The following is a 13,853-nucleotide window of genomic DNA, read 5'->3' as shown; positions in this document are numbered from 1 at the left end:
TAGTCATATGCAATCCTTTTGCGCTCAGGTCACGGATTGATACCGAGTACACCATAATCTTATTCCTCCCATCAGACGCGCTCTTGTTTAATTTCTACTTTAAAGTCAAGGCTGTCTCCATACGGACGCATAATTTTGATACATCGTTGTCGGAGACATTCTCAGATCTTCACGAAACGTACGCAACGATGTCGAACTATTTACCACTACACGTTGCCATGTCCTTCTTGATGGTCGACGCGGTCATTGAAGTGGGGTTTGTCGGGTCGATGGTCGGTTTCTTGCACGACCGCGCAGGCAGATTCTTCACCATCGATGCTCCCAACGGCACTTTCGACCTTCACGGCAAGCCAAAGGGACTCGTCGTCGACCAAGGTCATACAAGCAACGGCGCTGCGGGAACCGCCCTTGTCCTGGTCGGCTTCTTGGGATTGCTTACGATTTGGAACGAGAAACGAAGAACCAGAAGGGTACGTGGTGCCCACTCTTTCGGGTCCATAGAAAGAAGCCTTCCTGCTAACAGGTGACACCAGACACAAGCGACCAACCACTCGGGCTTCTTCGTCTTCTGGGTGGTTATGACCGTTCTGTCCGCTCTCCTCACCCTTGCCGCATTAATCTACACTTTTGTGGTCACTGCTCAGACCGACGACCAGACGATCAACCTGACCGTCGCGGCAGCGAACCCTGAACCGCTGATGTACCCGCTCGACAAGTGGACGCCCGAAAACTGGTTTGTCGCGGTGCTCGCGCTCCCGCTCGCGCACGCCAGCGATCGTCGCGACATTCGCAATCACCTCCGCCTGATGAGAGGGTGGAGGTGGAACCTCATTCCGCTATTCATCCTCGGCGTCGTGGTTGCCGTGCTGGCCGTGTGGGAGTTGGTCGGCGGGCGGAAATGGAGGCAAGGCGATTCGAAGGAGAAGCTGAGAAATTCGACGCAGGGCCAGCGCTATTAAGTTGTATCCTCGGGCCCCTTCTCGCATACTCGGCCATGATTCGAGGTATATGAATTGGGAAACACGAAACTGATTGCTTCTCTGTTATCGGATACCCCCTCCTCCAGCCAACCGGCTTACTGAGTATTGACGTTTTTTCGACTTTTATCGTTTATTGGGCATACATTTTTTGGAGCAAGCAAGCGAGCGCGTACCGGGACCAAACAAAAAACTAGGAAAGCAAGATTGTGCAGGGATTTTGACATCACACCTTCCTGATGACTTTGACGACACGACTCTCTCTCTCTCTCTTTCATCGTCTTCTGGACGGACATACATACATACATACATGGGTATAATCTCTCACAGGCAAGGAAGGTAGTACAAGGTAGATTTTAATGCCTATTGATATTATCTCCATACATATTTTGCCCTCTGAAGAGCTTGCGGGGTTTGCGCGGCAAGAGGCTGTCGAATGCATGTCGTCCCATGCATCTCCATCCCATAACACCACCCAGGTGTTTGTCTGGTCTTGGTTCCAAATGCGGAAGAAAGAGAGACAGAATCGCTCTTCAGGCCTCCCGCCCGGTGTTCGCCGAAGCACAAGAGAAGAGGAAGAGGACCATGTGATTATACAGTAGTACCAAAAGGCACCCGGCGATGATGATGATGAAGATGACTCCGAACTCCGTCTGTGCTGACTTAGCCGCAATTTAAAAATAAGGCGGGTCCTGGGATGGGAATTATTGGGATTTGGGACCCCGAATGTGACCGGGGCGATTGCCCGATGGGTCGGTTCGGTGGGCAATCCAAGGCCACGGGCATCGACACGGCCATGTGGCTGCCTGGGGTTCTGTTAAGCCACCCCAACTACCGGCCCTCAGTGACGTCGCAAGGGCCCCCAGCATCACGCTTGTATGCGAGGCTCAGCCTCGTACCCAGTACTTGCTCTGGGATGCGGCTGCCTGGCGACAATCACATAGGAGGTACCGAGTACACATGAGTACGTACTACGGTCCACAGCCCTTCCTTCTATATACGTGCACGAGAGGTACACAGCCCGCTTCTACAGACGTCCAAGTAGTAACCTGTCCGCGGATATTCAAGAAATCGATGCAGAGGTAAGAAATTTTCGGCACGAACGGCTGGAACAATGTGCCACAGCCATTCGTGTAGTTCAAGTGCTGCCTGAGCTTGCAGACGAGAGAGTTCCGAGAGAGTTCATTGCCTAATCAAGCACACTTCCACCCATGCAAGATACACTGCTCTCTCCCACGTCTGGGGAGAAAAGGACGATTACGGCAGCCAAGAGACAATAATAGTTAAATGGGCCTCGGCTGGGGGCTTAACCAGTAGTACGTCAACCACATCCACCGACATGCAAATGCTCACGGTAGACATAGGCTAGACAATACCACCAAAATCCGTCTCGCCGAGATAGAGCGGGACCGTGCTGTGCAAATTGCCCGTCTGGAGCGCAATGGTACGTTGTTCCGTTCTGCCCAACCAGGCATTTATCCCCGGCAAGCCCCAAGGCTGAACCGACTGTCCAACCCCTATTTGTTCCCGGCGAATCCCTGGGCTGCTTCATTGCCCTGACTCTCATTCTTCCTGGTGTCCTCAAAGCCTCTACTGAGCTGTGCGCAGTCCAGACGGAGTCGGTCCCGGCTACCGGCAAGGCGGATGGAGGTGGTGGCGGAGGATAGTCCAGGTTGAGCGCCTCGGCCCCCGTCGCGGTGGAGCTAGGAAGCACCGGGTGGGCTTGTAAGTACTCCCGTGCTCTTGATCTTGGACCAGAACTGATCCATTGTTAGGGGGAAACCCAAAAAAGCTACATTGCGCGAGCCTTTCATTCGGCCACGACGACACGGAAAGATCTGCCTTGCACGAGTACTTCACTGCAGCTCCTAGAAGCAAGAGCAAAGTCACCACAAGAGCAATGGCATTTAACTCTGGCCACAAGACATGAAACAATCGGCATTGCACAACCATGGTCCACGAGCCCAGATACAAGACAAGCCGCCGAAAAGACTCGATGTTCTGCTATCATTTAATGCTCCAAACATCTCGTTGTTGCCCGCCCTAAAGTCCCCTTTCTCTTGATGAGTTAGGTTCGGCAATCACAGGTGAGACAAGTGATAACTATTTCGAGTACACAGCTAATGCCAAACAGCAAGCAACTTGTTCGTCGCCTTCACCGCAGCGGGATGCCACTTTTCCACATATCTCAGCATACATCGTCCATATCATCTACACAACTGCCATGAACGAGTCATCGTTTCTCCCACGCTGTTTATTGACAGCCAAAATCACTGCGCGCACATCGTCTTCTCTTCGACTCTTGCACAATTTCTTCCATAGGATTAAAAAGCTCGCCATCAGCCATTGCCTGCAGTCTCGCCCGCTGTGAGCGTCTCGCTTCCCGTCCGAAGCCTTCATAGGCTCTCATACCACAACACCAAGCTCTTGTCGAGGAACTCAAGAATGGACTCCGTAGAATCATAATGCCTCCACTTCCACATCTCCGACACATTCCTGCCAGAGTACCTAAATATGGACTCGGCATCAATGGATATTGTCCAGGAACTCGTGGCGCAGAATGGAACCTGGCAAGTGCCTCTTCCTCGAAGTCGTTTTCCGGCGACAGTGCACCCGACAACGCACCCAATGCTGCGAAACCGAACATTCCTAAGAACGCTATACCGCCAAGTCCGCCGATAAACAAGAGTTGTTCGCCAACGGAAGGTAGTCCTGAGGGGTTAAGTGACATGGTGGAGGAATAATGGTTATCTGGCGCAGAGTGAACTGCACTGACAAAAAGGAGGTTGCTAAAGCGATGCGAGTGGATGCAAGGATGTCGTCCGATCAATGCTGTGGAGGGATTGTTGGTGGAATAGTGTGGTGAGATTGATGGTGGAAGTTTTTCGTCGAGTCAGCAGCTAGAGGAGCAATGTCGTCGTATTCGTTGGTCAAGATAATTTCAGGAAGAAGAAGACGAAGATGTTGGAAGACAGTCTTTGAATAAGTGCTCTGGTAAATGTGGATCACAAGAGGACCTTGCTGTACTGGAAGCCACTTAATACCTCTAACCAAACTTTTCCTCAACTTTCTTCATCGCGGCCCATCGTCTCGAGCCAACGTACTGCTAGAAGAGCGTGTGGTCCGGACGTTGTGTTCTCGCACTTGCTGTGGCTGCAGATACACCGTTAATAGCACCTCGACGAGGGGCAACTCATCAACCAAAATATCTCGTGGCAGCGATGAGGAGGGTGTACTCTATGGCTTATGCCACGACCATTCAGGTTTTAATGTGCGCTAGCTTTTTCATTACTACTTGCGTACTTCATCGCTGTCCGGAGCTGTCCCGTTCGTAACGTTGCTTGACAAAGCAACATCTAAGCTATTGTACGGTATATATCTGTCCCCCTCCACTACAAGGCGAGCCAAGCAGAAAATGCTCTTAATTGCTCATTGCCTTAGGTATGGCGGTCCTCGGATAGGATGGCCGAGAAGACCACACTAGTTAAATCCTCAATAAGGATAATGATCAGAGCGTACTCTTCGGTTAGGGTTGTCTCTAGGTTGAGTAGTGGTCCACTCGCTTGAGCATGACGCCCGTCCAAGTTCGAAGTCACTAGCCCGATCCAACGGTCAAAGCGTACTCGTGGATCATAATCCCATGTATCCCTGTTCATTATCATCTTCTCAAGAACTCTTCCACCTCAAATGCCACCCGTCTCTTCGCCTTCTCCCAGTTCTCCAGCTTCTTAGCCTGCTGCGCTGGCGAGAGCGTCTTGCCGGCTGCCTAGTTATTACCTTCAGTCAAACCTGAAGGCGCCGCCGCCGTGGTGGTGGTGGTGGTGGTGGTGGTGGTGGTGGTGGCGCTGAAGATGCTCGTCTTGACAATCACAGCTCTTGAATCGTGTAGGCGTATCTCAACCCCTGTTCCTTCACCGTGAGATTGAGACTGGGACGAAGCCACGCTGCCGATTCTATCTCTGGAAGCGGGCGTAGCTGCACTGGCCGGGCCAGCGACACTTAGTAATGGAGCCGGCTTAGCCACATCTCAGCCTTCAGCGGGGTCTTCGTCGACGCGGCGGATGACGATGGTGATGTCGGGGCCGACGCTACCTCGCTACATGGCGGCGAACCATTGCCAGTGAGCGGGAAGGGAGAAGCTGTCGCTGACTGGCATGCTGATCGACGGATGCCTAGCCGAGAGGCAAGTATAGCCGAATGTCCACGGCCAGATTAAGCCCCTCGTGTGTCTGCTCAGGGAGTGATCAGGGAACGCTCCCGGAAAAGCTCAGTTAAAGCTCAGGTTAAAGTGGCCTTCGCTCACCCTCTAGGATCAACTCGTAAATGGCAATTAGGTTTTTCGTTCTCGAGTAATCTAGGTAGTCGGATGAAATGTGGGTGGATGCCAAGCATCTGCCCATTAGCTCAACCTGGTGACTCCTCTCCGGGAATGTTGCAGCCTGCATCGACCAGGCCAATGTCAAAGAATGAAATCGCCAAGTGGGTCTCATGAGGAAGATCTTCGAAAATGCTCAAGAGGTCGTGGCGTGGCTCCCGGCAGGTCTGCCAGTGCAGTGTCAGGACTACTACCATGATAAGGTATATGGGCTCTTCGCGGTCTCATATAACGGGCACTACTATCAACCAGGCTACAGCTTGAGCTTGCCAGAACATTCTTTCCGCACTCTCCAGTTCTGTCGAGACGGAGGCTGGTACCTCCAAAGGGAGGATGAGTACTTTCTTCTTGCTAGGACGCTCCTGGAGGCGTTCCATACCTCCGCCAGCAGACTGAGCGACGGGTAAAAACCCCAGCCTCAAGCCTACCTAAGCTGCAAAATTGCCATCTCGAAATTTACTTTGGTCGGCTATGAGGAGCTGCTGGACGTACCTCGCCTTGTCTGCGAGCACAGTTCCCTCCACACGCTGCTATCAAACACACCCAGCGAAAGTGATATTTTGTGCTGTTTGCATGGGGAAGGCACCACAGTTCATATCCTGTTTGCAGCGTAGCCTGGTCCTTGGAGTAAAATGCGTGGTCTCAGAGAGGGCGATTGAGACAGTGCGGATAGTAAGTGAATTGTGGGACGTGTCTGTCCGGTCGGCTGTCTATCCTGTCGTCCTCGAAGTGACACGTGCCTGCGATGGTCTATTATCCATCTACTATGAAAGTGCTATAGCAAACAGCTCAAGTCGCTCACCTTAGGAGCCACTAACAAATGCACTTTTTCCCTTGGCGGCGTGCATGTGTGTGTCTCGCGGGAAGAGGAATGATGGCGCCGGTCAATCCCAAGGGAATCTCTGTTGAGTGAGGGAGTGAGTGATGTGGGCAGAGCGGTCGGAAAAACAGTCCTCGCTCAGCCTTGTGCTTCCCCTTTTTTTTTTCTCTCTCCATGTCTCTTGTGGGGTCGCGACCGGGGGTCTCTCGGGATCTCATCCGCGAACAAAGAACGGAACAGAACGAACCTCAAAGGCGTCCACGTCGCTGATGACTCTTGAACACAATCCGGCAAATCGTCCGCTGGTAGGCAACTATATCAACTTGCCGTATTCGACCTGAACCTGGCAACGGGGAAGCCCTTGTCTTTGGAAGATAACTACCTCCTCAACCCATCCTTCGACCCGCAAAGATCTCCCAAGATGATGAAGCCAGACACGATAGAAAGCAGACTCTTCATCAACAACGAGGTACGTGTTGCGTTGTGTTGGCTTGTCCCCGAGAAAGAAAAATTGCCTTGAACATCCAGCCCTGACAACATCATGCCAACACCCATAGTTCGTCCCAGGCAAGCAAGGAAAGACATTCAAAGTCTGCAACCCCTACAACGACCAAGAGATATGCATCGTCCACGAAGCGGCCAAGGAAGATGTCGACCTCGCGGTCGAGGCCGCAGAGGCTGCATTTCCACACTGGAGCAACATCGCAGCCCATGAACGCGCGGCCTATATGTTCAAATTTGCGCAGTTTGTGCAGAGAGAGGCGCAGCAGCTTGCTGAGTTGGATTCCATGTGCATGGGAAAGTAAGGAAGAAGGGACCCCTCTCTCCCAGCCTTCCATGTTGTTTGCCGCTAGACACAGTCGCGAGTGGCTAACCTACATCTCCCCATCAAGGCCCGTTGAACTCCTCAAGAAAATGGACATCCCGGCGTGTGTCGGCGTATTCAATTACTTTGCTGGCAGCGGCTACCATATTCTGGGAGAGTCGAGTCTCAGCTCCCCTAACTTCCTCAATGTCAGTGTGCGGCAGCCTTACGGCGTGGTCGGCTTGATTATCCCATGGAATGTAAGTTCGCTTATCGCCGACTCAGTAGCGAACCTCTCTTCTTCGTCGCTTTCGAACGGCCAGAGTTAATCCCAGTGGCCGAACGGCAGGTCCCGATGATCATGTTCGCCTTCAAAGTCGCGCCGGCGCTGATCTGCGGTAATACGGTTGTGCTCAAATCGTCGGAAAAGGCGCCGCTGAGTTCACTGAAATTGGCCTCGCTCATCAAGGAAGCAGGATTCCCGCCTGGGGTGGTCAACGTGGTCAGTGGATTCGGCGACCCGACAGGCTCCGCGATCGGTCTGCACATGAAGATCCGCAAAATCTCGTTCACGGGCTCCGTGGCCACGGGGCGGAAGATCCTTAAGATGGCGGCCGACTCGAATCTAAAGAACGTCTCGCTGGAGCTCGGCGGCAAATCGCCCGCCATTATCTTTGAAGACGCCGATCTCGAGGACGCGGCTAGGTATACGCATTACAGTATTAATCACAACAGTGGACAGCATTGCCAGGCCAATAGCCGGGTGCTGGTGCAGGAGTCCATCGTGGACGAGTACATCGAGATGGTCAAGAAGTTGATGGTGAAAGTCACACTGGGCGACCCGGCGGACCCGAGCACGTTTCAGGGCCCGCAAGTCGACCAGAAGCAGTTGGCCCACATTCAACGGTTGATCGACCAAGGCAGCAAAGACGGTACATTGGTGTACGGCGGCAAACGACACGGCACGACGGGGGCGTTCATCGAGCCTACGATATTGAAGAATGTCCCGCTTGACTCGGCTGCGTATACGGAGGAGATCTTTGGGCCAGTGGTGATTGTGAATACGTTCAAGGACGAGAAAGGGGTCCTCGCCGAGGCCAACTGCACTGATTTTGGGCTGTTCTGTGAGTATTTCCTTCCTTTCCCCTTTCCTCCTCTCCGAGAGGCCTATATACATAGCCATATCCCATACCCCCATACCCTTTCTGCCACCGGACGGAACGACCGCCTAAATGGCTAATTCATTCCCCTCTTTTCCGGTAACAGCCTCGGTATACACGCAAAACTTCGACCGTGCAATCCGCGTCGCCAAGGCCCTCGAGGCCGGCGCCGTGGGCATCAACTGCTCGGTGCCCGTGCGCGCGGTCGACATGCCCATCGGCGGCTGGAAGCAGTCCGGCATGGGCAAGGAGCTGTCCCTGCACGGCCTCAACACCTACACCGAGCTCAAGACCATCTTCATGAAGTACAATAGTGACCCGACCTCCATGGCTGTCGGGAGGTGGCACTCGGGCCAGCGGGTGGATGTGAATGGGGATGGGAGCTCGTAGGCTTACTTTGTTGGAGGCTTCGGTGGAAATTTTTGTCTAGAGGGTCTTGTCACCTCTTTTCTTAGAGACTGTTATAGATAATAGAGCGAGAGAGAGCTCTAGTTACTTAGAGGCCGAGCCGAAGCACCAATGGACACTTTGCGTTCCATATTGCGCTTTAGACGTCTACTTTCCCCAGTGCGACTGGCTCATGCGCAGGTCGCTTTTACCCAGTGCTTGCTCTATAGGATCCCGTCGTTTGATCCTCCAATGTGGTTGTCCAACACAGGCAGACACGAGATGCTGCAATATCAACACACCCGAAAATAATAACCAAGTCTATATAAATCATGTACTGCCACCGCACCCCCTGAGATCCGCGACCAACTTCCCCATGACCTCGCCGTGCCGGATCCTGTCCAGCGCGACATTGATGTCGCGCAGGTCCACGACCTCCAGCTCGGGGACGACCCTGCTGGCCGCGAAGATCTGCAGGGCCTCCTTCATGTCGCGTTTCGTGCCTGTCTGGTTGGACCGCACGAGCAGGTCCTTTCGCAGGAGCGGGCGCAGGGACATGCTGGTGGGTGGCGATGGTGGTTAGTAGTGTAGTAGTCGTGGTGTGGGACTGGCATGTGTGTGCAAGAAAGAAGAAGGGGAGGGTTCTTCTCACTGTAAATTCCCAATTCCAATGGCCATTATCTGCGCACCGAATCTGGCGTATTCTCCCGCGGCACTGGCGGTTCGCGTTAACGAGATCGTGGAGACTCGTGCCTCGAGAAAGAGAGAGAGAGGTATGAGAAACCTACTCGTACGACGACTGATGCGGGCTCAGAACGAGAACGTAATCCGCACCCCCCTCGGTCTTGTCGACAATCGTCTCGACCAGACCCGGAAGAGTAAAGTCGACAAAGACGTCGGCTCCCATCTTGGTACAAAACTGCTGCTTGTCCGGCGACCCGCCATCGATGGCCAGCACTTTTAGCCCGATTGCCTTGGCGTACTGGATGGCCAAATGGCCCAGCCCGCCTGCTCCGCCGACAATCACGCACCATTTACCTGCCCGAGGGTTCATGCGCTGGAGCGCAGCGTATGCGGTGACTCCTGCGCATAGAATCGGACAGACGCTCGGTAGAGAGACGCCCGACGGTATAGGCACCAGTTGCGCGGTCGGGAACGAGATGTATCCTGCACCGACAGTCAATAAGCGCGCTCAGTCTGCAGCCCCCCGGGGAAATCTGGGGTTTCCGTTCTGAAGTACAGCAGATCCATACGTTGAAAAGTCCCGTCCCGATGTGCCCCGGTGATCTTTTGGTTGAAGCAATGGTTCTCCGACCCTGCCTGACAAGCTTGACACGTCCCACAGACGTAGCTCCTCCACGCAATTCCCACAATATCACCGAGCCTGAACCCGTCCATTCCCTCCGTCCCCATCGCGACTATCCTTCCGACCCCTTCGTGGCCACCTGTCAAAGGACGGACGGCGTCTTTGGGAGCAGGACCACCTCCGTCCCTAGCGTATACATCGCCATGACACACACCACTGTACTCCAACTCCACGAGGGCGTCATGGGCAGACGGCGTGGGGATCGGGACATCTTTGATCGTGTATGGGTCACCGTACGCGCCGGTTAAAACTGCAGCGGGTGCCGTCTTGGGAAGATCGCCGCCCATGGAGTCCATCGTGACACTGTCAGAGTTTCGAGTATCAACCTTCTTCCCAGTCCTTAGAAAGTGTTTAGCTGCTATTGAGAGTACAATTAGGAGTCGTGACGGCCAAGGGCAATCGGTTCGCACGTGGTGTGAATGTTGACAGAAACGTCCTTAGTCTGTAATATATGACATGCCTTCAAAGAGATACTGTAACCGAAGATCGCAATACTCTGTGGATGGGCGATTAAAAATTTGGCTGGTCTTTTCTTCCTCCGACTAACCTGCACTGCATTTCCGTACCGGAGGAATGGGTGTAGGTGAGCAGGAGTGACCAATGCCATATCTGAACTCGAGTTGCCGACATATCCGGTGACTCCCCGGTCGGCCGCGTAAGACCCGCCGCTTCTTTTTTAGCCGAATGTCGACTTCGACTTCGACATCCGAGACGCGAAAGTGAGACGGTCCCGATGATTTTGAGGTCGAGCGACCTTGTTTGTCCAGACGGGTCTTGGCTGCGATGCCTAGAATTCCGCCCAAGTCATAGGACGATAGGATAAGGCCGCTGACTAAGAGAGGCTCCGTTTGCTCGGTTCTAATTCCAGAAGAGGTGTCGATATACACCACCGCTAACCTGTCCCTGCTTCACTTTGTTATAGGTCAGTGCCTGCCTTCTGCTGGTGTTTACCCGGGCTATTGTCGGGAGACTTGTCATGGTGAGGAACCCGTTCTCCGAAGTCAGCATATATGGCGACTGCGAGTCCAGTCATAGCCGTCAGGAAGATGAGATTCTCCATACAACTTGCACCGCTCCCTCATAACACATAAGCTCTCGCCCTGCTGCAAATGATGCACCATGATAGATGTGATTTGAGAAGCCTGCAGGATTAGCAGCACATTCGGGCATCAGCGACGCGAACCCCGAGAGTCGACTGGTAAATCATGATGTTGAGGAAGCATTGCTTAGCCATTATATACTTAAAAAACACTGAGGCCTTTACTATCCAACTTCTAGCATGTTATTTCATGAAGTGGGGTCGGTTCTAAGCATATGCTAGAGAACGATGTTTTCTATGTTTGTCCCCCCTTAAATCAGTTGTCTTGGCGAGGCTAGACAAGAATAGGGGCTGCAATGCTGCCACCACCATGGCCGAGCCAGCGCTCCATCCTTCATCGCGACTTATTACCGTTAACTGACTAACATTTTCATCGTGGTCCGAAGAACAAAGCCAAATACCATGTACGCAAGACTTAAGACAAATGAACGACTCGACTAACATACCCGTTCCAAAACAGGCTGAGAGGGTTGTAGTTGCCTTGGGAGGTCTTCACAACCGCGTCCGCAGACTCAGCCATGGTCAACAACTGTGACTAGGCCAGCATAGGGTTCGCAACGATAGCTGACTTTCGCGGTGGTGGTAGAAGTGATCTAGGATAATTGATCGCCAGACACGAAGTAACCATCTGCGTCATAGATGAGGGCCTGGCCCCATGAGCCGATAGGTACCCACAAAAAGTGTGTATACCTTTTCAGGCCCCCAGACCCGTAAGGCTTCAGGGTCCAAAGGGTTGCATCTAGAGCTAGGGAGCCCAAGGCAAGTAAGGCATACCCTGCGAGCTGTTGCTATAGTGCACGGAACGTCCTGGGAGATAGATCCAGCATAAAATGGGTGTGCTCAATCTTTTTGATTTTCCTTTGCTTTCCTTTGCTTTCCCGGTGACTCCCTATTGACTTTACTTTTGCTTAATATGTACTTGTGGATCTGCATCCCGCTAGTGCTGGTTGTTGGATGGGTAGGTCTATGCTGAAGCTGATCTTTAAAGAACAGACCGTTAAAAAAGGTGCTAGGCAGTTTACAATGTCTTGCTATCACCACTTCGCAAAATTCCAGGGCCGTTACTTGCTAAGGTAACGGGTTACTGGCTCGTATTTGTGGATCTTGCTGGATGCCGAACTAGGACTATACACCAACTTCACAGCAGGTATGGTCCTACCGTCCGAGTTGGTCCTCACGAAGTCTCCTTCTCCAACCAGGAGATTATCAAGGAGCTTTATAGCTATCAGACTAGCTTCATGAAAGCTCCGGTCTATGATGGCATGAGCATGAGGCCGGTAGGGATTTTCAGCATGAGAGACAAGAAGGAACACAATCAGAGGCGCCGACTATTAAGCCACGCCTTCTCGCAATCGAACCTTTTGGACACGGAGCCGCTGATAAAGGAGCATGTCAACGAGCTTTTGGCATTTATAAAGCCTAAGCTTGGACGGCCTGTTGACATGCTCACAACCTTTCGGCGTCTCTCCTTTGACATCGTTGGTATCAAGTCTTTACCAGAATCCGGCGTGATATACTTGGCGTCTGACATTGTATAGGTGAGCTTTTCTTGGGGCAATCCTTCAACGGATTGAAATCCCCCGCAACACCTCGATTCTTGATTGACCTGGATTCACACTTTGTCCTCGCCGGTATCAAGATGAACTTCCCCCTGATATACTATATCTTGGAGCTGTTACCTATCGCAGCGGTGCGACATTTCTTCGCTAGCACAGAACGAAATAGGCAGGTTCGAGAACACTTCGATAACTGTGGTTCTAGTTTGATCTGATGTGCTTCTCAGTACGGCAAAGATGCGTTTGAAAATTACATTGCCCAGTATGGCCGCAATTCGGGCCGCCGCGACCTGTTGACGAAAGTTGTCGTAGCCAAGGACGACGAAGGCGCACCGCTCACCGATCTTGAGATCTATACAGAGGTAGCGCACCTCGTTCATGCGGGCTCAGGTAACCGTCATGCTCCAAGTCCTGTCATCCAGCCAGCGCTGACGATGTATCTCTCAGATACAACAAGTACGACTTTGACGTACCTCTTTTGGCTGCTTGCTAAACACCCTGAATGGCAAAGTCGACTTCGCGCAGAGCTCATGACCGTGCCATCCTGTACCGACGGTGTGTTCACTTACAAGGAAGTCATCGCTCTGCCAGTGCTGGACGCAATCATCAATGAGGCCCTTCGATTGTATCCAGCCGCACCTGCAAGCCTACCGCGAGAGACGCCGTCAGGCGGACGAAATTTGAACGGTATCTTTATACCGGAAAAAGTTAGTGCATATTCCTGACGCCGAAGCGACTTCAGCAGCTGCCAACTGACCCAACCGCAGACTGTTGTGTCCATGCAGTGTTACACAACTCACCGCCATCCAGACGTTTTCCCAGATCCCGAGGAGTTTCTACCAGAGAGATGGCTGGATGAAAAGGCAGTGACGCCAGAGATGAGGACGATGTTCATGCCTTTCTCAGCAGGCAGTCGTGCATGCTTGGGAATCAATTTGGCATGGATGGAACTGAAGGTGATCACAGCAACCTTGCTGAAGGCTTACAAGGTGCAACTAGCGTCCAGCACAACGGATGAAAGCATGCTATTCCTGGATCATTTCCTAGCCCTCCCGAAATCTGGCAGGTGTGACTTAATCCTCACCAAGGCCGAGTCGACCGAGCCCACGACAAACTCCGGACTAGGCACGCAGGTGAAGTAATAGAGAGTGGAGACGATGGTACTGGTTGCTTTTGGGAGTTATGACCGACAGCATAGGAGTCATTGGTGGATCCTTGCTGGGAGCCTTCTCAAGATGAACAGCTAGCAGAGCATGCAAGAGCATGCCAGAGGGTGGCTCAGCCAGTTTCAGCCTCGCAGCCTTGTCC

General features: G+C 52.7%; 5 protein-coding genes across 5 annotated transcripts; 3 read left to right on the top strand and 2 right to left on the bottom strand.

Annotated features, from left to right (window-relative positions):
- Positions 1-188: 188 nt before the first annotated feature.
- On the top strand, positions 189-959 carry A1O5_08769 (uncharacterized protein; the record flags this gene model as incomplete). Its single annotated transcript, XM_007749350.1, has 2 exons — positions 189-470; positions 534-959. The coding sequence occupies 2 exons, from the start codon at positions 189-191 to the stop codon at positions 957-959; spliced, it is 708 nt and encodes a 235-aa protein (XP_007747540.1).
- Positions 960-6,593: 5,634 nt separating this feature from the next.
- A1O5_08768 (uncharacterized protein) lies at positions 6,594-8,527 on the top strand (the record flags this gene model as incomplete). Its single annotated transcript, XM_007749349.1, has 5 exons — positions 6,594-6,641; positions 6,730-6,974; positions 7,066-7,237; positions 7,327-8,101; positions 8,244-8,527. The coding sequence occupies 5 exons, from the start codon at positions 6,594-6,596 to the stop codon at positions 8,525-8,527; spliced, it is 1,524 nt and encodes a 507-aa protein (XP_007747539.1).
- Positions 8,528-8,854: 327 nt separating this feature from the next.
- On the bottom strand, positions 8,855-9,082 carry A1O5_08767 (uncharacterized protein; the record flags this gene model as incomplete). Its single annotated transcript, XM_007749348.1, has 1 exon — positions 8,855-9,082. One exon carries the CDS (start codon positions 9,080-9,082, stop codon positions 8,855-8,857), a length of 228 nt encoding a protein of 75 aa, XP_007747538.1.
- Positions 9,083-9,308: 226 nt separating this feature from the next.
- Positions 9,309-10,186, bottom strand: A1O5_08766 (uncharacterized protein; the record flags this gene model as incomplete). Its single annotated transcript, XM_007749347.1, has 2 exons — positions 9,309-9,691; positions 9,778-10,186. 2 exons carry the CDS (start codon positions 10,184-10,186, stop codon positions 9,309-9,311), a joined length of 792 nt encoding a protein of 263 aa, XP_007747537.1.
- A 1,826-nt stretch (positions 10,187-12,012) lies between these two features.
- On the top strand, positions 12,013-13,687 carry A1O5_08765 (uncharacterized protein; the record flags this gene model as incomplete). Its single annotated transcript, XM_007749346.1, has 6 exons — positions 12,013-12,062; positions 12,113-12,471; positions 12,528-12,718; positions 12,773-12,935; positions 12,993-13,252; positions 13,313-13,687. 6 exons carry the CDS (start codon positions 12,013-12,015, stop codon positions 13,685-13,687), a joined length of 1,398 nt encoding a protein of 465 aa, XP_007747536.1.
- Positions 13,688-13,853: the final 166 nt, after the last annotated feature.

Source organism: Cladophialophora psammophila (assembly GCF_000585535.1).
Source record: "Cladophialophora psammophila CBS 110553 chromosome Unknown aczJe-supercont1.14, whole genome shotgun sequence".
NCBI lineage: Eukaryota > Fungi > Ascomycota > Eurotiomycetes > Chaetothyriales > Herpotrichiellaceae > Cladophialophora > Cladophialophora psammophila.
This window is presented reverse-complemented; position numbering and strand designations above follow the sequence as displayed.